The following is a 23,901-nucleotide window of genomic DNA, read 5'->3' as shown; positions in this document are numbered from 1 at the left end:
AAAAAATTTTGTTCTCCCCCCCCCCCCCGGTTTTTTTTTTCCCTTTCCAAGCTTCTCCTGTCAAGTCATACACATTGGTATTCAGGCATGATGCAAACAGCATGAGCTCTGAAGATCTCCTGCACACTTTCCTGAGCTGTATTTGATCTGTCGTTTCCCTCAGCAAGCCGACAGAATCAAGCACCGAGAGCACTCCTGCTCAGCATCTGCCTTCAGATGTCACGGGGAGAGTGACTGGATGGTCCCCAGCAGTGGCAGAAGCTGCTGTGTATCAGCAAGTGCTGCTGGGTCTCCAGAACCTGAATGGAAGTGACTGGAAGGGTGTGCGATGTGCTGTATAAAGCCAGAGCAGAGCAGAAGCTGTTTCCAGTCAAAGCAAAGGTTCATCTGCTCCAGGATTGTGTTTCTGACCAGCCTCAGGACAAATTAAAGACTAGAGAGAGTGTAACAGCAATTTCACAGCTTTCTGCAAATTAGGAATTTGGGCATGAAGTGACAGTTCTGTATTATTGGCCCCCTTTTCTTTCTAACACAGGGTACCTATTCACTTTTTGAACTGATGCAATATTTTGGCATCCAAAATCTCCTTCTGGAGTGACATGATTTGTTTTGCAGTGTGTTTGTTAAGCACAGCATCGTCTCTGGCTCATTTTAACCTGTTTCCTCTGAATTCCGTTCGATGCCCTCTGGGTCTTGTATTGGAAGAGGCGGTGAAAAACTGATTGTTGCTGTCTGTGTCGTTTGTGTTGGACTTCCGTCATATCTCCCATCAGTTCTGTCTTTTCCAGGCTGAAGAGTCCTGGTCTGTTGTTTCTTGTATGGAAGTGGTTCCAGACCTTGTTACCCATTTCTGAACCTTTGCCAGTTCTTCTCTCCATTTCAAAAAAGGATGTAGGGGGCTCAGAACCGCACAGAGCATTCAAGATGTAGGCACATTGTGAGTTCATGCAGTATCGTAATGGTATTGTTTGTTTTGTTCTGACTCCTTTTCCTAATAATTTCTAAGTTTCAGCTTGCTTCTGACCACTATTGAGTAGAACCGTGTGCTTTAACCCCAAAGGCCCATTTTGGGTGGTAGTACAGAGCCTAGAACCCAACATTTGTAAATGAAGCAAGAGAAGCATCAACATGACAGAGGTCAAAAGCAAAGAGGCGATCGCTGCACTTATGCTAGAAGTAGCTCATTCTGCCGGTTCTGTTCTTAAATTCTGCCAGAAAGATTGGCTGGGGCCAGAATTAATTCTTTCATTGGCTGTTTTTTTCCAAACTGTCTGCTTTCCCCACATTTGACAGTTTCCCTTTTCAGCCTGTTCAAATGTTTAGGACGTGATTGCTTCTCATGTCTTTGTGTTAGTCTCTACACGCTTGCTCTAGAACAGCTATTAATAAGTTCTTTTTCTCTGACTTACCTGTCTGTCTTGTCTTTGCCAGGCAAAACGGTGACATCAAATTTCTGACAAAGGGAGACAATAACGCTGTTGATGACAGAGGGCTGTACAAACGAGGGCAGCACTGGTTGGAGAAAAAGGACGTTGTAGGACGAGCAAGAGGGTAAGTGAAGTTGAAAACGCTGCAGCTTTTTATGCTGCCCTCCCCCAATGCCCTCTGTTAATCCCCCTTCTCCCCCTGAACTCTCCCTGCTGGGTTGTTGTGACCTGCCTGAAAGCATTTCAGAAGGTACCAACGGGGAGTTAAAACTGAAGGTAGCTCAGTTCTTAGCTCGGCTTAAGCAAAGGGATCGAGCTGTGAGCTGTGTCCTGAGATTTTGCTGCTGGATGGACCCTGATGCAGAGGCAGCGCACGCTCCGGCGTGATCAGAATTTTCATGGAGATTATTCTGCAAAGCCCAGTCTCTGCAGACAAGCACCATCTGAAGAAGGCAGAGGCTGAAACACGCTCTGGCGCTGGTTGTCCTTCAGCTCCCCCTGTCATGGCTTCCCTGCTTGGGAAGGAGAAGTCCCAAGCCTACTGTCCATTGCCCTCACCACGCTTGGGTGGCTTCTCCATTGTACAAGTACCAGGGCAGCGCTTTCCCCATGTGCACCCTTGAATACTCTTTGTTTTAATTAAACCTTTGTTCTTCTAGATTTGTGCCCTATATTGGAATAGTGACTATCTTAATGAATGATTATCCAAAATTTAAGGTAAGAGCTCTTTCATTTTCTGCCTCCTTCTCCCACCCCAGCTAAAATTACTTCATGAGAACTTTATATGCGCAGGCAGAACCGTTTGTCCTGTGCATTTGCTGCTGGTACTGCATCTTTAGATGTGACTGTGCACCCTTGTTCTTCTTTCTCTTACAGTACGCAGTCCTCTTTTTACTGGGGTTATTTGTGCTGGTCCATCGAGAGTAGCCTCTTGCACTGAAGTACGAGGTGAAGGTGCCATGGATTTTTTAGATGAACGTTTTAAGTAGTTGATGGTCCCACGTGCCGGGAGGAAGAAGAAAACATGCATTTCAAAGCTTCTTGCCAGTTTGGGTTGGTTTTGTTTTTTACTGCGTAAGGGCGAATGTCTGTCACAGTATTTCCAATGGTTTGTCACATTTTAGAATTTTTAGTGAGTTTTTATATTAAAAATTTAAGCCAAACTGTTCAGTGTTTCTACTTTGAAGCTGAGCTTCCTCTCGAAGTGCCTACAGGACTGTGTCCTCTAAATCTGTGCCTCTGCTGGGCAAGCGTGACTTTTCCCTGTGCCGACTGAACCGTCCAGCAGCGAGCTGCAGAGGTGATGTTTTTTCCAATTCAGAACTGGAATAAAGATTTTGCATCTCGCCCGCTTTGAGCCCTTTGACGTTCTTTGTCATTGCCTGGCTGAGTGCAGTTGCCCAGTTTCCCTGGGGGCCCTGGGCTCTGCGGTTGCAGACTGACTCCCAGAGCTGCGTGAGGCAACTCCTCATTGCTTTTTGGAGAGGAGGCAGTCCTGAGCTGTAGATGATCCGCTCAACATTTCAATGTTTCTGTGAATCACGCTGAAATAATCTTCTTACACTTCGTAATTCTGCAAGGTGTTTTGGGCAGGAGATGGCAAAGGATTACTTGGTGCATAAGCTGTCACTGCAGCCCTGGTAACAGAAGAATTGGGATGGGAAATACCCATAGCTGTTTGGCAGGGATGATTAATGGGATGCAATAGTAAAATTTTCTTAGTTTTGGAAATGGGTTTTAGGTCTGCAGTGATCCCTGCAGCTGGCCACATCTTAGAGCTACCTGAAAGCCCTGGAAAGGCTGAGCCCCCACTGCCCTGGGGTCTGAAAGAAGACACTGCTTTTTTTCTAGGCTTCTCATTCAGGATAGTGATCCTGCTTGTGTAGGTCTGGTGTCAGAGGAGACCCGAGGAAGCAGTACAGGGCAGGGGCTCTGCAGTTACTGGCTTCCATATATATTTGTGCCACCTGGTGCTGAGTGAGTGGCGATTATAGCTCGCCTCCATGGTGTCTGTACTGACTCATGGAACAGTTTTACTTGCCCTTTGCTAGGGCAGACCCTCATGAGAGCAGGCAGCGGGAGCAGAATGTCATTGCTACCTCTGGCCAAGACTGCCTGAGCCCTCCTCTGCAGCTCACCCACTGGCTGTCTCGCTGGGACAGCTTCCCCTGGCACTGGGAGCCTGTCTCCTCCCCATCTGTGCTTTCCCTGGGTTAACGCCTGTCCTCAACAGCCGTGTGCCTGTGGCTCTTGGAGTAATCCTAACTTTGTAATAAAACATGGTAAGAAAACCCCTATCTCCCCCTCCCAGTGCTGGAGCCCTCGAGGAGAGAACTTGGCTACAGAGTTTCTCCAAAATGCTTGAGGCACAGATGGGATGTTTTGTCAAAAGCAAAACCTGGGCAGCAGCAGGGGAAAACAAAATCTCTTCGAGAGCTGCCACTGCTGTGGAGCACCTTCCCGGGAGCTTGGGGCAGCGTTTCTGCCCTTGCAGGTAGCACTGGGGCTGAGTCCCCATTTCCTCCTTTGCCTTTAGCTTAAATTGAGTTTGTGCATAAATTGGTTTTTAGCTTGGGCTCACATAAAAGTTAAAAGTTTTAACTTGGGCTCACATAAAGCACACATAAAGTTGAGCTTTTCTGACATCTGCTAATCAACACCTCTCAGTGCAAATTCACTGGGAGTGCTGCTGGTGGTGTTCTCCCGCTCTTCTCGCTTTCACGCCTTTTGCGAAAATCTGAGCATGCAGAAGCAGTTGTGTTACTGTTGCTGAGTTAATTTAACAAAAAGGCGAAAACACAAAGAATTCATGATTGTAGGGCGTGCAAGGATTAGCTCTTAGAGAGCGTCTGCTGAAAACACAGTTCTGAAGGAAAAGAAATGGTCCTTTTGAGATGTTGGGAAATAACAACATGGGGGTCCTGCTTGGCAGAGTGTCCCTGCTGGTGCTGCTGGTGGCCAGGAGTGGGTGTCAGCAGCTGGTGGGAACGCAGGCTCCTTGCCAAAGTGGGTGCAAACCCACGCTTGGGCACTCGCAGGAAGATCGTGCCTTTCCCAGCCTTGCTCTCGCATGATGGCACAGGAAGCAATTGAGCAGGAAGCTCTTGGAAAACGCGGGGCGGTGGGGTAAAGGGTCAGTGAAGCCTGGAGCAGCCCGGCCACAGCAGGCAGCTCGCTCCTGGCTTTGCAGATGCTTTAAGAACAGAAACAATAGTCCGAAATCAGGATCTGTGGTGTGACATTTGGGAATTCATCTCTGTGGCCCATCTTCTGCCTATTTTCAGCTCAGTGTAGCTGAGAATGCGGCTTTGTGTTACCTGCAGCCGTGAAATGAGGTGTTGGCTCTAATTAGAGTGAGGATAAATAAGCAGTTAATCCACTCACAGCTCGAACGCCCACCAGCCCCCTACACTGCCTCCCACGTCCCCTCCTGCCTCGCCTTTCCTGCCGCAGTGGGAAGAGGGTGCCAGGGACCAGCCCTACAAGCTGGGAGCTGGGGACGTGGGGGCAGGATGACAAAGAGCTGTTTTGCCGGCTCTGTCCCCACCAGACTTATTCTGCTTTGCTGAGCAGAAAGGCTGCGGAGCTGCAGGATCTCCAGTTCAGCCGGGTGCTGATGCTGAAGTGTTTGGCGAGCGCTGCTGTGCTCCCGCAGAGCCAGGGGTTTTGCTGTTCAAACTTGATGTGTTTTGGTTCTTTTTTTTTCTTTCAGTTTTCTTCTGTTTTTTTTTTTAAAGGTGGAGTTGTCTGGCTGGCTCCAGCAAAGCCTTTGAGACTTCAGGCTTACAAAAGATGGAGATCTTTGTGTCACAACAGGAATGGGATTTGTCTGTAAAGTATGTGGGTGTTGAAGGGTCTGGTTTATAAAGGAAAAAAAAATAAAATCTGCCAGGGCTAAGATTGCTTCTGTCTCTGTTGTGGTTACAGCCAAACAGAACAGGTTTTCTGGTAGACAATTTCATTGTTTAATTACTGTTCAGTCACATCCGCAGCTCAGGGCACAGGTTCCTTCAGGGGCAGGAGCAGAGCGATGCTGGGCTGGTTCTGATCGCTGCTAGAATTTTGTTGGGTGACTCTTACTTTTGTATCAAAGCGAAATGCGGAAGCAGAAGCATGATGGATGGGAGGTGAGCTGTGAGGAGTGATGTGCTGAACATTGAAGCTCCTTGAGACAAAGGCTGTCTTTGTATGTTTATGATGCTTGAACACCCGGCTCTTGGTTTAACAGCCATAAGCGTGACACTGCTTCATCCAGGTCTGTCGCTGCTTGTTGCCCAAGGGGGGTTTGTAAGGTGATCAGCTGCAGGCTTCCTTTAACACATTGGGTAATCTTGTGGTGGATTTCCTGCCCATAAAATCAGAACAGGTCAACCTTATTTTTTCTGAGGAGAATCTGCAAAGTGAGGTCTTGTCCACGCGTGGTTATAAGACCGGTTCCTGCTGGGGAGATGCAGGAGTGCAAACCCAGCGTGCAGCTCCCAGGCTGGGCTGAGCTCGTTGGCCGAGAGATGGAGAGGAGGCTTAGGCAGAGCGTGTCACTCCTGGGCTGCAGCAGGGGGAACACACAGCAGATGTTTGCCCGTCCCAGGGTGAAGGCCCACACGGCGTCAGTGACTCAGGGGCTGAATCAGCTGAGGAGTGTCCTGGTTCCAGCCTGGGTGAGGCCAGAAAGGCCTGGTCTTTGCAGTTCCCATCAGTGTCAGCAGCTCCTGGTGGCAGCTGATGCATGGCAGATGACTGATCTGACTGCTGGGAAAGGAGAAATAGCACTGACATTGTGTTTTGAGCCAGTTTAACAGCTTCCTGCCCCTTGTACCCTCTCCCCTCCCTTGCAATACTCCTGTCTCTTCATCAGCTGCACCCGGGCGCTTGGGCTCACTCACCCCTCAGGAAGCAGCAGGTCTCGGCGGAGGTGGCTCCACCAGCCTGGCCCATGCTGGAGTTAGCAGGTGGGAAGGGGCATGGTGCCTTTCCTGGTGGATCTGCCTTGTTGGATCTACTGAGCCATAACCAGGTGGGCTCCCTGCAGTCAGCTCAGCCATGAGGAGCCCCTCTTCATGGTAGTGGCTTTGCTGCTGCTGGGTTCTTATACCTGCTTAGCCCTCAATTTCTGTGAAGAACCACCAGCTCCTTCACACGTGGTCCTGCTTCCCTGTGGAGTGGGGCCTGCCCACGTGCTGGGTCCTGCTGGCTGAGCGCATTGTGTGTTAGACTGGTTCCCACTCATGGGACAATTTGTACCCGTGTTTGGTTCCAGCAGGTGCTTTCAATGCCTGGTCTAGCAGAGCTCCCCAACCCCTGGGGAAAATCAAGTACCTCTACGGAGGAGAAGGACTTAACTAAGGACAGGCTAGAAATGCACCCTCTGTGGTCCAGGACGGAGCAGACACACTCACTCTCTCTTGTTCTCTCTGCCCAGCTCCTCGTATCTTGACTTTCTTGCTCTTTCTGTTTAATAATTTAAAAACATTTCTGGATCTGTCTCTGCATCTTGATACCACCTTTCCTTTCCAATCTGGCCTCCTCCTGTAGAAGCTAACCTTGCAGGGTTTCAGTTTCCAGAGAGACAGAAGTAACAGTAAAGTGGAGAAAATGGACTTCAGTTTAATTCCTTTGAACCTCACTTCCCTCAAACAGGGATGTTAGGTTTCTGCTGCGTAATTCTGGTTGGGACGCTTCTGAGCGAGGCTTGGATTTGCCAGCAAGAAAACAAGATTTTGTTCTCTAAGTCTTCTTGCAGAGCAGTTATTTGTACTGTATCCAGCGGGTGGGGAGTGAGTGGGAAACCTCAGGGAAAACCACAACTCATTTACGGCTTAAATGAAAATTGAAAAAGAGTTGAAAACAAGATGTGCAAGATTTCAAATTTTATCTTTTATAAACAACATTTGTTGCCTGTGGACGAATGAATGTAACAGAGGATTTAATCTTTGTAAACAAGAGACAAATGCATCAAAATAGACCCTCAGGCGTATGGCAGGACTTTAAATTTGACCTGGCTTTGGCGAAGCAGAGAAGAAGAGTCTGTAACAACTTAACTGCTGCTAAGAGTTTTATTGGCACCAGAAGATCTGTGAAGGAGACAAATAGGGAGATTCAAGGCCTTTTCTCTTTGTATTTGTTTTTTATTAGAGCCATCGGTTTTGAGCGTGCCTTTGCTGCCCAGGTGGATGTTTGCAGGGCCTGGGAGTGCCCACACTGTGTTTTCAGACCCCTGCAGCTGGGGTCTCCCCCGGGTCAGACTGGCTGCCTCTCTGGGCCATGCCCTGCTCAGTGCCAGGGTATCGAAGCATAATTTGACGGAGAAGCAGCAAAATGGACCCTGCTTTGAATGCTATGAGCCGTGGTATTTCAAGGTTGGCGTGTTACGCCTGTTCATCATTAGCTCGGCGTTAGCAAGGCTCTCTGAGCCGTCTGGGTTTCAGATACATTTGTTTTGCAGAGTTATGGAAAGGTCTCCTTTCTCTGCCTGCTGAAATCTTGTTTTATCTGTAGGTACATTTGGGACATTTGCTCATAGTGCCCATTTAACCACTCTGTTTCTGCTCATATCCTCTCTACTTGGACAACATGCTCCACAGCCTGGAGCATCTGTCTTATGAGGAAAGGCTGAGGGACTTGGCTCTTTTTAGTCTAGAGAAGAGGAGACTGAGGGGGGTCTGATCAATGCTTATAAATACTTAAAGGGATGGTGTCAGGATGATGGGGCCAGTCTTTTTTCAGTGGTGCCCAGGGACAGGAGAAGAGGAAACGGGCACAAACTTGAATATAAGAAGTTCCACCTAAACATGAGGAGGAACTTCTTCACTTTGAGGGTGGCAGAGCCCTGGAAGAGGCTGCCCAGGGAGGTGGTAGAGTCTCCTTCTCTGGAGACATTCAAACCCCACCTGGACATGTTCCTGTGGGACCTGCTCTGGGTGGAACTGATTTGGCAGGGGGTTGGACTAGATGATCTCCAGAGGTCCCTCCCAAGCCCATATGATTCTGTGATCTGTGAAGAGTTGCTCTCTGGCAAGGAACAGGGCACCCCAGGTGCCTGCATCCTGTGCTGCCATCAGCTCCTGGACACCAGCAGCAGAAGAACCTGCAGAAGAGGTCAGCGACCAAGAGGACAGCAACGAACCCCCGGGCCTGGCTGGAGCCACCCACAGGCTCTGAAGGGACACAGCCCTGAAAACCCGAACTCTTTGCCGTGGTGAGGAGCCGCTCTGTCAAGCCGACCATGGCACCAAGGGACAGAACAGCGGCTGGGGTGGAGATGCGGGGATCAGGAGGCTGTAAACCAGATGCAAGGACTGGGAAGGAGTGGGGCTGCTTTAAAGAGCAGACTTGGAGCTTGTTGAAGGAGTTGGGAGGTGTATGTGCAAGGTGACCCTCTGGGATCATCCACTCGGATTTCCCAAGGTCCATCAGCAAAGGCTCCTAAAGAAAGGAAGCAGCCCTGAATTGGGGGTGACGTCCTTATGGGCAGAAATCATTTTCTAAAAGGTAGGGAATAAAAGGTGCTACAGCCTCTGGAGCAGAAAACACCAGGGCAGGGGCTGTGTTCAGTATGTTCAAAAATGATCAGCAGAATCAGGCAAACACTGAAGTTTGCTGCTGATGCAGAGTTGTGTAGATGAGGGCCGATTGTGGAAAGAGACTGGGCAATAAAAAAGATGAAATTCAAATGGACATAAATATAAAATGATGCACAGGGGAAAAAACAATTTTAACTCTATTTATAAAACAACAGGTTCTGAGTTAAGTGTTACCATCTGGAACACTGGGGTTGTAACAGATTGTGCTGTGAAAATGTCAGTTCAGTGGTCAGTACCCGTCAGGAAAATACATCGCATGCAAGAATTGCTGGGGGAAAAGAGAGCAAACCAGAAAATCATCCAACTGGAGGCATCGGGGGAAACCAACGGTGCAAGCGAAGGATCCCGGAGCCGTGAGGCGAGAAGGGGCCGTTCCTGGAGGGTTCTGTGCAGAGAGGTGGCTGCTTTCCCCCAGCCCCAGAGGGTTAATGCCACCGGGAGAGGGGACGTGGAGCAGACGTGTGCTCTGCCTCATGGAGGTAACCATCTGTCAGAGGTCCGGCGTCTGCTGAGTCACCTCTGTCCTTCCCTGGCTCCGTTGTGACGCCCTTGCAGGAAGCTGGTGGCCGACAGGCCCATCTCCTGCACCAGCGTTGTGACCTTTGCCAGAAAAATCGATTTCTAAAATAGAATTGTTACTGCCTTTTTTGATATATAAGCTGGAAAGATTCCCCTGGTGGCTGGTAACAGCTGGGAGAGCGGAGCTCTGCTGAGCCGGAGGGAGCCAGCTGCCGAGCAGCGCTGCGGTGACAGTCCCTGCCCCGGGTGGCAGGGTCTGGGCACGCTCTGACCGAAGCTGTCACCTCCGCTGCCAGCGCTGGCTCCCTCTGGTCAGTGACGGGTGGGCAGGCGCTGGGGACAAGCCCTGGTGCCAGGGCTGGGGGGAGGCAGGGACAGGAAAACTGTCACAAACCCTGCCGGGCTGGTGGCCTGAGATCAGGTTATTGAGCCTCTCCCAGGTGGGGCCCGGGAGGCAGCTATTTTTCCCAAATTAGGAACAAGAAATCAGGGCCACGGAGATGCTGGGAGGGCTGGAGCCCCTCTGCTGTGAGGACAGGCTGAGAGTTGGGGGGTTCAGCCTGGAGAAGAGAAGGCTCCGGGGAGACCTTAGAGCCCCTTCCAGTCCCTAAAGGGGCTCCAGGAAAGCTGGGGAGGGGCTCTGGATCAGGGAGGGGAGCCCTAGGAGGAGGGGGAAGGGTTTGACCCTGAAAGAGGGGAGACTGAGATGAGATGTGGGGAAGAACTTGTTTGCTGTGAGGGTGGTGAGAGCCTGGCCCAGGTTGGCCAGAGAAGCTGTGGCTGCCCCATCCCTGGAGGGGTTCAAGGCCAGGTTGGAGGGGGCTTGGAGCAACCTGGTGGGGTGGGAGGTGTCTGGGTGGTCTTTAAGGTTCATTCCAACCCAAACAGTTCTATGATTCTATAACATCACCTCTTTATGAAGAAGATAAGAACTAAAAAATCCAGAGGAAACCTGGTCCCCATTTGTAAGTGAGGCCACTTGTGTCGCAGCCACCTCTCAGGCTGCATTTGTTCAGTCTCAGGGTGACAAGGGAGGGGATCGCCCTCTTGCCTCCCCGGGAATGGAGGGATTTGGCCACAGAGTGATCAGCCCGCTCCAGCCCTGAGCAACCAAGCTGCAGTCCTGAGCGCCCGGTGCAGTGAAACACCCTCTGGATGGACCTCGCTTGTGGAGCACCCATGTCTGCCCAGGGGCTGCTTGGCACCCGCACCGTGCTCGTCGGCAAATTGGCTCGTCTGTAATTACGGCGCTGAAGAGGGTGTGAGCTGTGCTGAGCCTCCCACACAGGGTCTGGCTGTTGGTGTCTGGTCGTTAACCAGATGGCTGCAAAGGAGGAAAGGGGTGTTCATTCTGGGAGCCCTGCCTGGGTTACAGCCGCGCAGTCTCCTTTAGCACCGATGCTGCTGCTGGGTGAGCACTCAGCTGGGTCCCTTTCACAAGTTGTTTTCCATAAAAACCCCACTGGCTGCCCTGAGTCGTGGGGAAAGACTCCCACTTCCAGCTTCCACCAAGTCCCCAAGCAGCTCTGACATCGCCCTCCCCGTGCTTGAATTCAGAGCTCCAGGCTCGCATCTCCCACACGTGCTGCAAGGCTGAGCCTCGGTACTCAGCAGTTAACCCAGTGTCCCCTCAGTTTCCAAGCATGTATAATGACACCGCAACAGGGCAGGAACCCCTTGATTTCCTTTTCACAGCCTTTCCCAAGCCTGCCCTGCAGCCCCTGCAGAAATCCCCGTTTCTCCTCTCCCACCCTGGCTGAGATAACACCTGCAGCCACCAGCTGAAGAAGAGGGGGGATGTGTCAGTTCCGTTGTGTATCCAGTTCAAATCAGATCAGCACAAAAGCCTTTCCCCTATTCAAAATGCTGCGCCGGTTCCTGCTGCCCGTCCCCTGTCCTCGGGGCTGCCTCTCCCTCTCTGTTCATCTCCGAGGAGCTCAGTGCTGCCCTGAAGGAGCCAGACACTCCCCGTCACGCTTCAGTGGGTGCCACAACTGGCCAGGGCTCTTTTCTCTGCCCTCTCTGTAATTGGCATCACTTTATCCCTGGCTTCGTCCTCTGTAATCCCACAGGTGACGCCTCCTCCCCACCTCTGGCTGCTGGAGAGCAGGGACACAGCAGCCACAGCAAACGCCAGGCCAGACCCTGTCCTGGCAGGCCACCAGGTAGAGTGTGGACCCTGGCGCAGGGAGAGGTTTCCCCCACCCCAGCATGATGCTGCTGCCTGCCAGAGCCCTGGCATTTCTGGAAGAAAAACGGGACAAGTCGTTTGCGTCTGCGGTGGAGCCAGCAGCTCCACAGCTCCACTTCCCAGGTATTGCCCCTTCCCCAGCATCAGGAGAAACCAGACTCATCTGGGCCTGTACTGAGCTCTTCCTTCACACCCAGCACTGTCTCTGGACCTCACATCCTCCTCCTTCTGCCCTGACTACATCCCAGCCTTTCTGCAGACACCCCAAATTCCCAGAACTTTTGTACCAGGTGTAGCAGCAGCAGCCCTGCAAGTGCTCCTGCCTTCTCCAGAAGGTGGTGCAGATGGGGCAGTGCAGAACATCCTTTGTGTTCCTCCTCTGGCATCCTGACCTGCAGCTGCCAGCTGAAAAAGAGAAAAGGTCTGTGTCGGTTCTGGTTGTGTGTCCAGTTCAAAATCAGATCGGGGTGGGACCATCAGGCAACCCAACCAAACACCAGTGAAACCTTCCCACAAGGCATGGGGGGACAGACAGGGGACATCAGAGTCAAAGTGGTGATCACAGCCACCTAGCACCACCAGGACAGAGGAGCTCAGAGCTCTTCTCTCAGCTGACTTGATGGAGGAGATAAAGCTGCCACGATGTGAGCGTGAGGGTCAGGGCCATGGTGCTGCAAATGCCACATCCATGGTGGGCGTCGTATTCATGTGTCCCAAGCGCATGGGGAGTGCCCAAAAGGGCCATTGCCTCAGAACATGAGCAGAGACATGTGCCCAGCACTGCCCTGATCAGCTCTACTGCTTCTGAGCACCATCAGGGAAGGAGCGAGGGGAGAAAGTGGGGTGAGATTCCCCATTGCAGCCCAGGACCTCCAGCACACATAGGCAGAGGAAGGTTAGTGGAGGCAGCCACCTCCCTGATGGGTGGTGGGTCATCTCCTGGCCCGTCATGCCCATCAGCATGGCACACCTCCCAGACAGCGAGGGAGCACATGCCAAATGGCCGCCCCAGGGGACGCACACCGTTTGGAAGGATGAACGTCTGATGCAGGAGTACTTTTTAATTTTTAACCTCCCCGTAACATCAGAAATGGGTTTGCAGTTCCGGCTCTAACCCCTGCTGTGGAAGAGGAACGAATCTCCTCCCACCCTTTTCTCTTGAGCAGCAGCACCCGCCGAGAAGGGCACTGCGAATAAATCTTCCCTGTACCAGTTCCCAGGAGAACTGGGTCATCTCGGGCAGATCCTCCCCCACCAGGCAGCACCTCCTTGCCAAGCCATGGAGTTGTAAACATGGCAGGAGCGGTCAGGGCCCTGAGGACACTAGTAGGCTTTAATGGCTCTCACCTGGGTCCTCCACCCCCACTGGGTGGAAGCCATCAGAGCTCAGCCTTGGGCCTTTAGTCTCTCCTCCATCTACGTTGTAGCAGCATTGGTCTCCAGGTCAGCAGTGCCTGCTATGGACTGGCTTCTTGACCTGTTCTCAGACCCGCCTCACCGCTGTAGAGCTGTCTGGACTGTGTCTGACCCTGGTCACCTTCGCCAGATCTCATCCTGACCTGGAGCCTGCCTGATGATCTAGACTCTCTGAACCTGGTGACCACCTCTGAGTCTGCTCTGCTTGTCCCTCGGGTACTGTGGCTGGTGAGAGAGCTGTGTTGCTGCCCACCCAATCCTGTTCAGTCCCCAGCTCTTCAGACCTTCTGCTTCCTGGGGGTGATCTCTGTATACAACACGAGCAGGAGATAACGCAAAGCCCAGCACACTGGGTGAGATTTCTGGGCACTCCGACTCATCTTCTCTTTCCTATTTCAGATGCACAGGTCTCTCCTGCAGCAGTCCAGCCCCTGAGAGCATCCCTGAGTAAATGTGCAACCTGGAGGAGCCTGAAAGCCCCTGTGGAATAGACAGGTGACACGAAGAAACAGACCACAACCTGCTTCTAGGGGCCCTCTGACCAAATGCTTCCAGTTTTACATGGACTTCTTGAGCCCTGGACATAGTCCATCTCCCAGGGCCCTGCTATCTCTGCCCCTGGCACGGCTGGGCACAGCTCTACCTGTGCTGTTGCTGGGCATTCATAGCTCCATCCCATTAATGGAAAAGGAGGAACTGATGGGGAACATAATGATCAGATCTGTGTGTAGTGATCAGGAAATAGTGGTCTGCAAGATTCTGAAGGGACTGAAAAGGTGAATAGCAATACACAGACTTTGGTCTTCACCTTCTCCGGGGAGCTGGTAGGTGGGATCCTGTGGGAGGCTGCTCTGAAGGGTGGAGCTCAGAAAAGCTGGCAGGTCTTTAAGGACAGGATCTTCCAAGTCCATCCCAATAATCATGTAAGCAAGTAGATGAACCAGGAGATGGGTTTGGCTAAACTGAATTAAACTCCTGACCAAGCTCCAGTGTGAAAAGGCAGTATTAAGGAGGTGGAAGCATGGAGAGGCCAGCAGGAGAAATATGGAAATGTTACCTGGGCTTGTAAGAACAACGTTAGGAAAGCCAAAACTCAGCTGTTGGGATGTGCAAAGAACATGAAATCTTCTATAACTACAGTAGTACTACTTTTAAAGTACTACTTTAGTTGTAGAAGACCTCATGTTCCTTATACATTGCAACAAACTTCTTTAGTTGTAGAAGGCTGAAGAAAGAACACGTTCACAAAGGCACTGCTGCTGACCAGGGCAAATGGTAGCAGGCACAGACAATCTGAGGTCCCCCATGTCGCCTTGACCTCAGGCTTTACCAATAAGGTGTCCCAGGCTGTGGTTCAGAGAGAATAGCCTGCTGTGGATGAGCGGTGATGGGTGGTTATCATTCGGAGAGCCATAAATATCTATGAAACCAGAGGGGCTGTATCTGAGAGTGCTGAAAGGTGGCCAGAGGTGCTGGCTGATGTTCTTGCAAGACCACTTGTAACACCAAGGAAGGGACCTTTCAGATCATCAAGTCCAACCATCAACCCAGCACTGCCCAAACCACCACTAACCCGTGTCCCTCAGCATCATGTCTGCCCAGCTTTTAAATACTTCCAGGGATGGCGACTCCACCACTGCCCTGGGCAGCCTCTGCCAAGGCTTCACAACCCTTTCCGTGAAGAAATTGTTCCCCATATCCATCCTAAACCTCTCCAGCGTAATTTGAGGCCATTTCCTGTTGTCCCATCGCCTGTTCCTTGGGAGAAGAGACCGACCACCCATCCCGGCTCAAGTCCTGCTGGACCGAGTTCCTGGGCAGATGGAGAAGCAGGAGGTAACGGGGAACAGGCAGCCTGGGCTGAGAAGGGGTAAAACCACCCCGATGGCCTCCTGTGAGGAGACCATGGGACTTGTGGGGGCGAGGGCAGAGCAGCGACGGTCCATCCGGTGCCGTCTCCCACCACACCCGGGTGGCGGGATGGCCGGGTCTGGGACGGGGGGACGAGCAGAGGGAGGGGGAGTCCGGGCCGGGGGTCGCCCTGCCTGGATGTGGGCAGCGGAGCGGGGTCCGTCCCGACAGACGGCTGCGGGGGGGCGGGCAGACCCTGTGAGCGGGGTGAGCCGGGGGCGGCCGAGGAGGGCGGGCAGCCCCGCGGCTGGGGGGGGCGGTGCAGGCTGCGGCCGCGCCCCCTCTCCCCCTCCCCGTCCCCGCTCTATAAGTGCGGGAGGCGGCGGGCGGGCGCGGGTCCCGCCGGGGCGGCCATGGCGGCGCTGCGCTGCCTCCTGCTGCTGCTCTGCGGCGCCGCGCTGGGGCCCGCCGTCCACCTCGACTTCGCCGAGCACCGCAGCCAGGCGGCCAAGATCAAGGTCAACCCCCGCGGCAACCTCTGGGCCACAGGTAGCGGGACGCCGCCGCGGACAGCCGTGTCGCGGAGCGGCCGTGGGACGCGGGCCGTGCCGGGCGCGGCTCCCGCCGGGACCCTCTGTGCCCCGCGGCGTGGAGGGGGCTTGCTGGGGGGGCTGGCGGGACCCGTGGTGAGCAGGAGAAGACCGGGGCAGGGGTGCGACAGCCTCCTCCCACGTCTCCCGGTGACAGGTCCAGCATCTGTTGAAGCCCCGAGGTCCCATCAGCAGGAGAGGGAAGTTTCCCCAAGTCTGGTGTGGAGCTGGGATTCCTGGGTTTCCCCTTGCTCCCTTGTACTCACTCATTTAGGCGTTAGTTTTGCTCAGGGCTTCTCGTTGACGTGTGTCGGTGTGAGGCAGCAGATAACGGCCCCTGCCTCTCCCCTCCCGGGCGTTTGCACGGACACACAAGTGCCTTGTGTTGCAGGTCACTTCATGGGGAAGAAGAGTGTCACGGGCTCCCCGCACCTGGAGTCGCCGGAGGAGCCGGCGGTGCCGATGGTCTTTGGTCCCTCTCTCAGAGCCTTGCTGGAGGACATGATGGAACTGCTTACCCGTGAGCTCCTGAAAATCCTCTTGCAAGAGAGACTTTTGGATGAGAACCAAGGAAAATACGACCTCACTGACCAGGTGAATATTGTGTAAGGTGGAAGGAGATGCTCAGAGCAGGGAGGTGGTGGAGATGTTAATCTGCCTTGCTGGAGATGGGAGCATCTGCACAGCTGCTAGAGGTGTATGCCCCCACTTTCTGCTCCTGTTAACCCTCCTTAAACCACTTCTTAAGATCGGCCAGAAAAGGGGCAGAGGAGAAGTCTCCCTAGGTTTTAGTCTGGCTGGGCAGTGGCTAATAGCCCCAAATGCTTGGGAGGGGTGTGAGGATGAGGAAGGGATGCTTTGATGGAGCTGTGGCAGTGGTGATCTCCAGCCCAGGGCTTGTTAATAAGCATCTGAGTCCTTCTCAGCCAGATGCAGAAGAGGATGGCTGGCCACTGTGGCTGCCACCTTTTGAAGAAATGTCACCTTTTGGTGCCGCTGCAGGGAAATCCATTCTCCCCTCTATTTCTGTAGAGAGAGGTCAAGAGAGACACAGCCCCATACGTGAAGGGAAAGGAGTCTGTCCTGCAGAGAGGTCTCGGGCTTCTGAAGCCCCGTCTTGGGTCTGTGTCACTGTGGTTGGGATCCCTCCTCCCTGTGGGGCACAGAGCTCTGTCAGCCTGCCCGGCAGAGGGGAGGTGTGTGGCAGTCACACTGCTGCAGAGTGGGTCTCGGCGAGCAGGCAGGAGCTCTGGTAGTCCTGCCGTGCATCAGCAGATCCTCAGCTTCCTCGGTGCGGCTTTTGCCTCAGTGCTCACCCAGAGACCTGCCCCGGGGAGCAACACCCCCATCCCCACACAGGACGCAGAGATGGAATCGCACAGTCCGTGTGGCTCCACTTTCTGTAGTCTCATGGGCACTTCCCTGGTGTCTCCCCATTTCTAGTCACTGCAGGAAGTAGCTGAGAGCCTCAAAGGGATGAAATCCTCTTAGGTGGGTCCTGCCTGTGCTGTCCCACTGAGCTGCTGTGCTCGAGGAGTTGTCCAGTGACACTGCACTCAGATTAACTGCTTCTGTTACCCAGGTTTAGGCAGTGCTTGCTCCTGTTCTTTGCTTTTTTTGGGAAGGCACAATTGGAGCAGAGTTGCAGGGGTGTAAGCCTGAGTGGCTCTGATTGTTCAAGTGCCTTCTTGACTTGGTTTCAGCAGACTAAGTAAACTGAGGCTTTCCTAGAGAGCTGGTCCCATCAGGAGAGGGCTTTCCACCATGAAGATATGGCTGAAGACACCAGCCCACCCTGCTTCCCCGTAAGATGCTGTGTGCTGTGGCTGCTGTGCCACGGCAGCTTTTGCTTATCGGATGCTGCTGAAAGGGAGGACAGAGCTGTGAAGGTCCTGGGCCCTTCTCCAGCCTCCTTGGGGAGCCTTTGAGGAGGGAGGTATTTGCTGCATTAACTGCCTGTGGTGATGGGAAAGCTGGGGGCTGTGCTGCCCTGCCGCATCTGTTAAGATGTTTGTGAGCATGTGGTGTGAGTTTGATGGGGGTGATCCTTGAGGCTCTTCTCTGCGTAGGCCTCGTGGTCACTGCTGGTGCTGCAGCTGGGGCAGAGGCTGGGGCTGTGCCTGGGCACCGGAGCCCTGCCAGCCCTCTTGGTCCGTGTTCCCAGGTCCTGGCTGGGGCTAGCACCCAGCACTGGGCATCGGCCCTTGGTCTGCCTGTGGTGGGTGTCAGAGCTCTGCTGCTGGAGGCGATTTGGCTTGTGGTCAAGCAGATGGTGGCCAGCCGCCAGCCCCACTGCGCTGATGCTGCTCTGGTGGGAGGTGGGGTGCCCTGCACGTGTGTGGCACCACAGCTCAGGGGCCTGATGTGCAGCTGGCTCCTACTCCTCACCTTCTCCTCTTGAAGCCTCTCGCTTCTCCTCAGCCAGTGCCCTGGTGTGCCAGCTGTCCTCTCCATGTCAGTGAGGACCTTCCTGGGTGACAGGTCTGGTTCTGCTCTTCAGGCACCTCTGAAACCTTGCTAGGCTTATCTTCTGCCTTCCCACTCCTTTCTTCCCCACCTGTCCCCCAGGGCATCCTTGCCTCTGAGCTGCTGGTTGATATTATAGGACTACTTCTCCCTGGTGACTTTGAGTGCTGTGTTACCTTATGCTTACCTTATTTTGTTCTTGCTCTTGTGGGTGACATGGTGCCAGTGCCAATTCCTGCCACCCTGACAGCTTTCTCCCTTGGTGTGGCTGCTGTTGGACACCTGGGGCCAACACTCAGCCTGTGCGTGAGCTGATCTGTGTGCCGTGTTCACCACTTGCCTCACAAGCAGTTTAACAGATCTGCTCTGTGACCCTCTCTGTCTGCCCCCTGCCCAGGACTTGTCACTTCCACCTCAGCTGAGTTAGAAAAAGAAAGATGCTTCTCCTTTCCTAGGGACACCCTGGCCAGCAAGGCAGGAGTTAACATGCTCTCTGCGTGTTGCTCTGCTTCTCCAGCACATGTGCTTTGTGGCAGGATAAGTGTCAAAGGAACTTGACTTTTATTGAAAAACCCAGTAGGCTTTTCCTTTTCTGATCATTCACAAAAGGTTCTTCCTTTCTGTGGGGCTCCTCTAAGCATTAAATAAATCCCAGGGCTTAGTCTTTTTGCTTGCTCTCCCTTCGCGTTGGGTTTTGTCTCCAGATGTTTCCCATCCCTTTGCGAAGCGGGAGCCCCCGTGCTGCTCCGTGCTTGTGACAGCAGAAGTCGCATGGAGCAGAAGGGATTTGCACAAACAGGGATTTCTGTTCTGTCTTTTTAACCACATGCGGTAGGCAGGGCTTGGCTCGGGGCATGCTGAGGCTTCACGGTGCCACTCTGTTGCTGTGTGTGACAAGGGTTTGGCTGGCAGAGGAGGATCATCCCCATCCCTTGTCATCTTCTTGTGTGTATGGTGGTATTTCTCCAGGAGACAGACCGGGTGAGGCCACATTTGTGAAGGGGGGTGGCTCCAGGGGTGTGGGGAGAGCCCTTCTGCATGAAGACAGATGCTGCCTTGTGTATCTCTGGGACCTCTGGGCAGTACAGAATACCACAAAATCCCTCTGTAGCTCTTCCCTGCTGTGTTTTGTGTCTTTGTGCCTTCTCACATAACTCTCTGCTGAACCAGGCCCTGAGGCTACTCTTGTTCCTGAAGCCCAACTCCATGGCTACTCTCAGTGGACTGATGTCTGTCAGCTGTTGGAGCCCAGGACGGGAGGCAGGAGCCAAGCTTCTCGCCTCCTCCTTCTCATGTGCTGTCTTGAGCCACCCCTGAAAGTGCCATCGTGATCTAGCACAGGACACTTGTCTGATCCTCTGTCCTGTGGTACCCAGCAGGAGCTGTTGGTGGAGGCTCTGCACGGGACCCAGTGTCTCATCATTGTGCCTTCTCTTGTAGGAGACAGGGCTTTTAACAAAGGTGCTGGAGAAGTATTTTTCAAACTGAAGAAGTGCGGCTGGAGGATGAGGTCTGCAGGCTCGGCCACGCGTGGGGAACGGAGGAGAGCATCGTCCTTGTGGGTTACTGTAGCAACATCACTTTTATTTATTATTTCTGTAATATTGTTAATAGTGGTTGCTTGTATGTAAAGCAGAGCCTTCCTGTATATTTCCTGTTTTCTGTTTTTTTGGTGTCTGATGTGCCCCTGTGAATAAAACTGGCTCTTTGCACAGATGAGCTCAGACTTTTCAGGTTGGGGGGAGGCAGACCCCAGAGCTTGTGCAGCAGGAACGGGCAGTAGGGGCTGGGGGGAAGCCCCTGGCTCTTTGTGGCTGGGAGGGGATTGGATTCTGACCCTGCAGCCTCTGTAATTAGGAGACCCTAATTGATGCACGACAAAATTCCAAGCTTGGATGAGCTGATTGCACCCCTCACTAGTGGAGCATCTTTATAACCCTCTTTACAGAGGCATTACCAGCAGCCCCTCCTGAAAACAAAAACCATCTAGGTCAAGGTGTTGCTGGGATTTCTCATCCTCAAGGGACCTCAGCGTTTACTACAGGCTCATTGGCCTTGGCTGGGCCATCTTCTGCTGTCCCTCAGGTGCAGGTGTTGACCATGAAACACTCCACCTGTTTATGAGACTGCTCTGGGATGACTCCTTGGTGTGCCGTCACCTTGTGCATGGGCAGAGGTACTGCTCTGGGCTGCTCCATGGTGTGGGACAGCTGAAGGAGGGCACAAATGGGAACTGCCCAAAGGGGTGATGGAGTATGGGCTCTGGTTCTGCACCTTCTGAAAGTGCTGCTAAAAGATATGTCCCTGGGCCATCCCTGGGGATGTCCACAGGCAGAGATAATCCTGGCAGCAGATCGCAGAGTTATGCCATAAATGAAACCATAAGCTTTCCCCCACACACTTCTGATGCTAAATTCAACCTGAGCCTTTGAGCTCCTGCAGAGAGGAGAGCCCTTCTCCCAAGAGCAACGGGAGCCCAGAGCCAAGCCAAGGGTCAATCCAGCTTCTTAAGGTGCTGAGGACCAGTAGAGGGGAGAAAGCCACAGCAGGAGACCTTCCCACGTTGTTCCCTGTTGCTTCAAGGAGGGCTTGAAGCTCACATGATGTTTATGAACATGTTGCTCCTGCAGGAACTTACTCCTGAGTGAGGGAAAGGCAGTGGCAGCCCTAAGCCCTTTTCTGGGGAGCTGCAGGAGATAATGGCTGATCTGCACCCCAGGAGATGTGGGGCACACAGGCACAGATGCCCTGGCCTATGCGCATTATGGCACAGTGCTGCCTCCTGCTCAGCCCCAGGCCTGGAGATGCTTCTCAGGAGATGGTGCTGCAAACCCATTGCCAATGTCCAGGATCTCCCAAGCCAGGTGAGGGCTGGGGACATCACAGGATCCCCAGGTCCTGCTTGGGGCAGGCTGGTAACTCTGGGAGGTGAAAAAGACAGAGGTTGTATGATGGGGTCACCATTCCTCCAAGGTCAACCTTGGGGTGCAGGCCCTGGTGTGGGCACAACCAGCATCCGCACTGCTCATGTTTGCAAAGAATTGGGCCTGCAGGTTATTTGCAGAGTTGCCCGTCTGCCTAACTGCCCACCTGTCCCCCCTCTTGTCCCCTGGGTGCCACTCCTGGGCTTGCTGGCCGCAACTGCCCAGGTGTTGCCAGCTGGGACCGATGTGCTTTAGTAACGGGGAACCAGCATCCCCCATGCAGCAGACACAAACCCCAAGGATCTGCTGATGCACAAGGCCCCTTTGGAGACCTTGGCCTCCAAAGACTACAGATCTTACACCAATAAATGAGCATCTATTTTCCACTTACAGCCCAGCTTTTGAGCTTCAGAGTTGGCATTTTCTCAGCTATTTGGAGGTAATTTTAATGGGTTAATGCCGAACATCCTAGAACTAGTTTGCCCCAAACATTGCCTTAAAGACCTGGTGCTCCCCATCAAATGCCCCAGTGCTAGGGCCCTTCATCCTTCAGGAGAGCGGGACAAAGCTGGCAGGAAGTTTTCCAGGAGGCACGTGATGATGGTTCACATCATGCTAGCCCTCCCCTGCCTCACTGGAGCAGTTGTATGGCTGCAGCCCCCAGGGAGAGCATCATCTCACTACTGCTTGGAGCTCTCCCAGGTTCTCCAAGCTGCCACTGAACAACCCACCTGTAGCACTGCAGCGGCCTCTTTTCCCTTCTTGTGTCCTTCATGGTCTCCTACCCACCAGCTTCACTCAAGAGATGTCCCACGGTCCTTCTGCAGTCCCTTGTGCCCATGACTGCAGGAATCTTTCCCCAAGCCTGTGTTTTTTTGCTCAGATTTGCTGCTGTGCACTGGGGCATGGGTGACCCCTTTCATTAGCTTGCCTTTCATTAGCTGTAGAATAACTAAAAAATTAGTTTTAAGCCTTGGCTTAAAACTAATTATAAGCAAGAAAAATAATGACATCGTGTATCATGTTTGACACTGGAGCAGACCAGATGCCTCCCAGCTGGCAGCATGATGGACCGACAGCCTAATGGGACTCCTGACCTGATGTCATGTCAGGACACAATCCCATCCAGACAACGGCATGAGAGGGCAAGCAGGTTCCTCAAAGCCACAGGAGAAACCTGTGAGATTCCTGGGTGAGATCCTCATTCTCCCACCCAGCAAGAACCTGCCCAACTGCCTGTCTGTCCATCCATCATCTCCCCTCATCGCTATCTGATGGGTCAAGACAAAGATGGGGAGGTCATTACCAAGGATAATTACTGTCATGGGCAAAATGGACTTGACTTGGGAAATTTAACTTATTTAATTGTCAATTAACATCATATAAATATCTGAGTGCCGATTCAGCTGGCACTCAGCTGGGAGGTTCAACAAAACCTCCCAAGCATTTTCATGCTTGGGGAAAGCACCTCTCCTCCCCTTTGCCAGGCTCGGTATCTCCCCAAGCACATCTCCTCCTTGTTCTCAGTGCAGGTTACACTCGGTCCCCTGGGGAAGCCACAGGTGATGGCAGGGGGTGCAGTCAAGTCCTAGCAGTTTCCTCTTGGCTGCTCCTTCCTTCTTGCTCTTCCTGGTCTCCAGGGTGAGTGCTTGGTGGTCACTTCTTCCTTTGGGGTTGTACGTGCTCTGTCATGGGCTTCTCCGCAGGCTGCAGTCCCTTGGTGACGTATGTGCTCCAGCATGGGTCCTCCTTGGGCAGCAGTCCATTTGAGGGGACCATTTCTTCATCCTCCTCCTCTGAACTGCTATGTAAACTTCTGGAGCAATGTTCTCCCCTTGAGCCACCCACATGTTGCTCAGAAGCAAGGTGTTCATCACCTGCCTTGGACACCACCCTAGAAGTACAGGATAACTCAAGCTGGAGAGGACCTCAGCAGATCTCTAGTCCAGCCATCTTCTCAAAGCAGGGTCAGCCCTGGAGGTTGCTCAAGGTTTTGAGCAAAACCAGGTTACTCAAGGCTTTGTCTCATCAGGTCTTGAAAACCTCCTGCTCCACTGCTTGACTGTTCCAGTGTTTCTCCTCCCTGACAGGTAAGCAACCGCTCAAGCCCAAAAGCCCCAATCCCTCTTCAGTTTAAATTGCAGACTGAGACAATCAGAAGAATTTTTGAGGAACACCTTTTTTTGGTGCTCTGCCCTAGCATCTGCTTTTCTGACATTTATCTGCTGGTCCACAGCAGGCACGGTCTCTGAGCACAGTGCCCTGTAACTCACCAGGTCACAATCTTTGGGGCTTTCCAGGACCGAAGTGTTGTGTCCAGGCTGGGGAAATGAGCAAATTCTTCAGGTTTTTTTTTTTTTTTCTCCAGCTCTTCATTTTTTCCTCTTGCGACTCTGGCTGAAGGCTGCCCCTCCACACTGCTGCTTGGACTCCAGAACTTGCTCACAGCCGAGCTTGCTGCTTCTGCACACCACAATCAGAGATGCAACGAGGCCACTGGCCCAACTGAGGTCAGTGGGATGAGTTCCCTGGCACACATAGCCCACCACAGAGCAAAACTATGGCACAGATCCTCAGAAGCCCCGACAGTTCAGAGCATGGGTATCTGTTGCTGTAGCCGGTCTCCTGGACTTCCCCCACCACCTGTGGCCATGGAATGACCCCAGGGATGGAAAAAGGATGTGGAGTGAGGTAAGAGAAATGGAGACAAGCCACCTACATCACTTGTTTAGTTGTGGGACTGCCCCATGAGGAGGAGCTGGCTCAAAGGGATGTTTGTGAAAGTTCACTGCCACCACTTGGTGTCATTGGTGTCCCAGACTGAGTGAAGTGCTCCCTGTCATGCTCATTCACACAGGACTCACATTCACTCCTGCTATGCCCTCAGCAAAGACATCAGGCTCCAAGCTGGTGTGCACCTTCCTCCGAGGTTTCTTG

General features: G+C 53.0%; 2 protein-coding genes across 3 annotated transcripts in view; both read left to right on the top strand.

The window, feature by feature from the left end:
• SEC11A (SEC11 homolog A, signal peptidase complex subunit) overlaps positions 1-2,776 on the top strand; it is an 8,095-nt gene extending 5,319 nt beyond the window's left edge. For both annotated transcript variants that reach the window (XM_014961598.1, XM_014961597.1), the window contains 3 exons: positions 1,432-1,551; positions 2,087-2,144; positions 2,304-2,776. In XM_014961598.1, coding sequence (XP_014817084.1) covers positions 1,432-1,551; positions 2,087-2,144; positions 2,304-2,354 — 229 coding nt within the window. In that variant the 3' untranslated portion in view covers positions 2,355-2,776. The remainder of the gene's footprint in view (positions 1-1,431; positions 1,552-2,086; positions 2,145-2,303) is intronic.
• Positions 2,777-15,350: 12,574 nt separating this feature from the next.
• On the top strand, positions 15,351-19,756 carry NMB (neuromedin B). The gene is made up of 3 exons (XM_014961591.1): positions 15,351-15,533; positions 15,966-16,168; positions 19,481-19,756. Exons 1-3 carry the CDS (start codon positions 15,398-15,400, stop codon positions 19,526-19,528), a joined length of 387 nt encoding a protein of 128 aa, XP_014817077.1. The 5' UTR covers positions 15,351-15,397; the 3' UTR covers positions 19,529-19,756.
• Positions 19,757-23,901: the final 4,145 nt, after the last annotated feature.

This window comes from Calidris pugnax, unplaced genomic scaffold (genome assembly GCF_001431845.1).
Source record: "Calidris pugnax isolate Ruff unplaced genomic scaffold, ASM143184v1 scaffold492, whole genome shotgun sequence".
Lineage (NCBI taxonomy): Eukaryota > Metazoa > Chordata > Aves > Charadriiformes > Scolopacidae > Calidris > Calidris pugnax.
This window is presented reverse-complemented; position numbering and strand designations above follow the sequence as displayed.

Bases quoted from the DNA above. Each gene is read 5' to 3' on its own strand.
- NMB (XM_014961591.1), top strand. From the start codon at position 15,398: ATGGCGGCGCTGCGCTGCCTCCTGCTGCTGCTCTGCGGCGCCGCGCTG. The intron at 15,534-15,965 runs GTAGCGGGACGC...CTTGTGTTGCAG, and splicing joins CGGCAACCTCTGGGCCACAG to GTCACTTCATGGGGAAGAAG. The intron at 16,169-19,480 runs GTGAATATTGTG...CTTCTCTTGTAG, and splicing joins AATACGACCTCACTGACCAG to GAGACAGGGCTTTTAACAAA.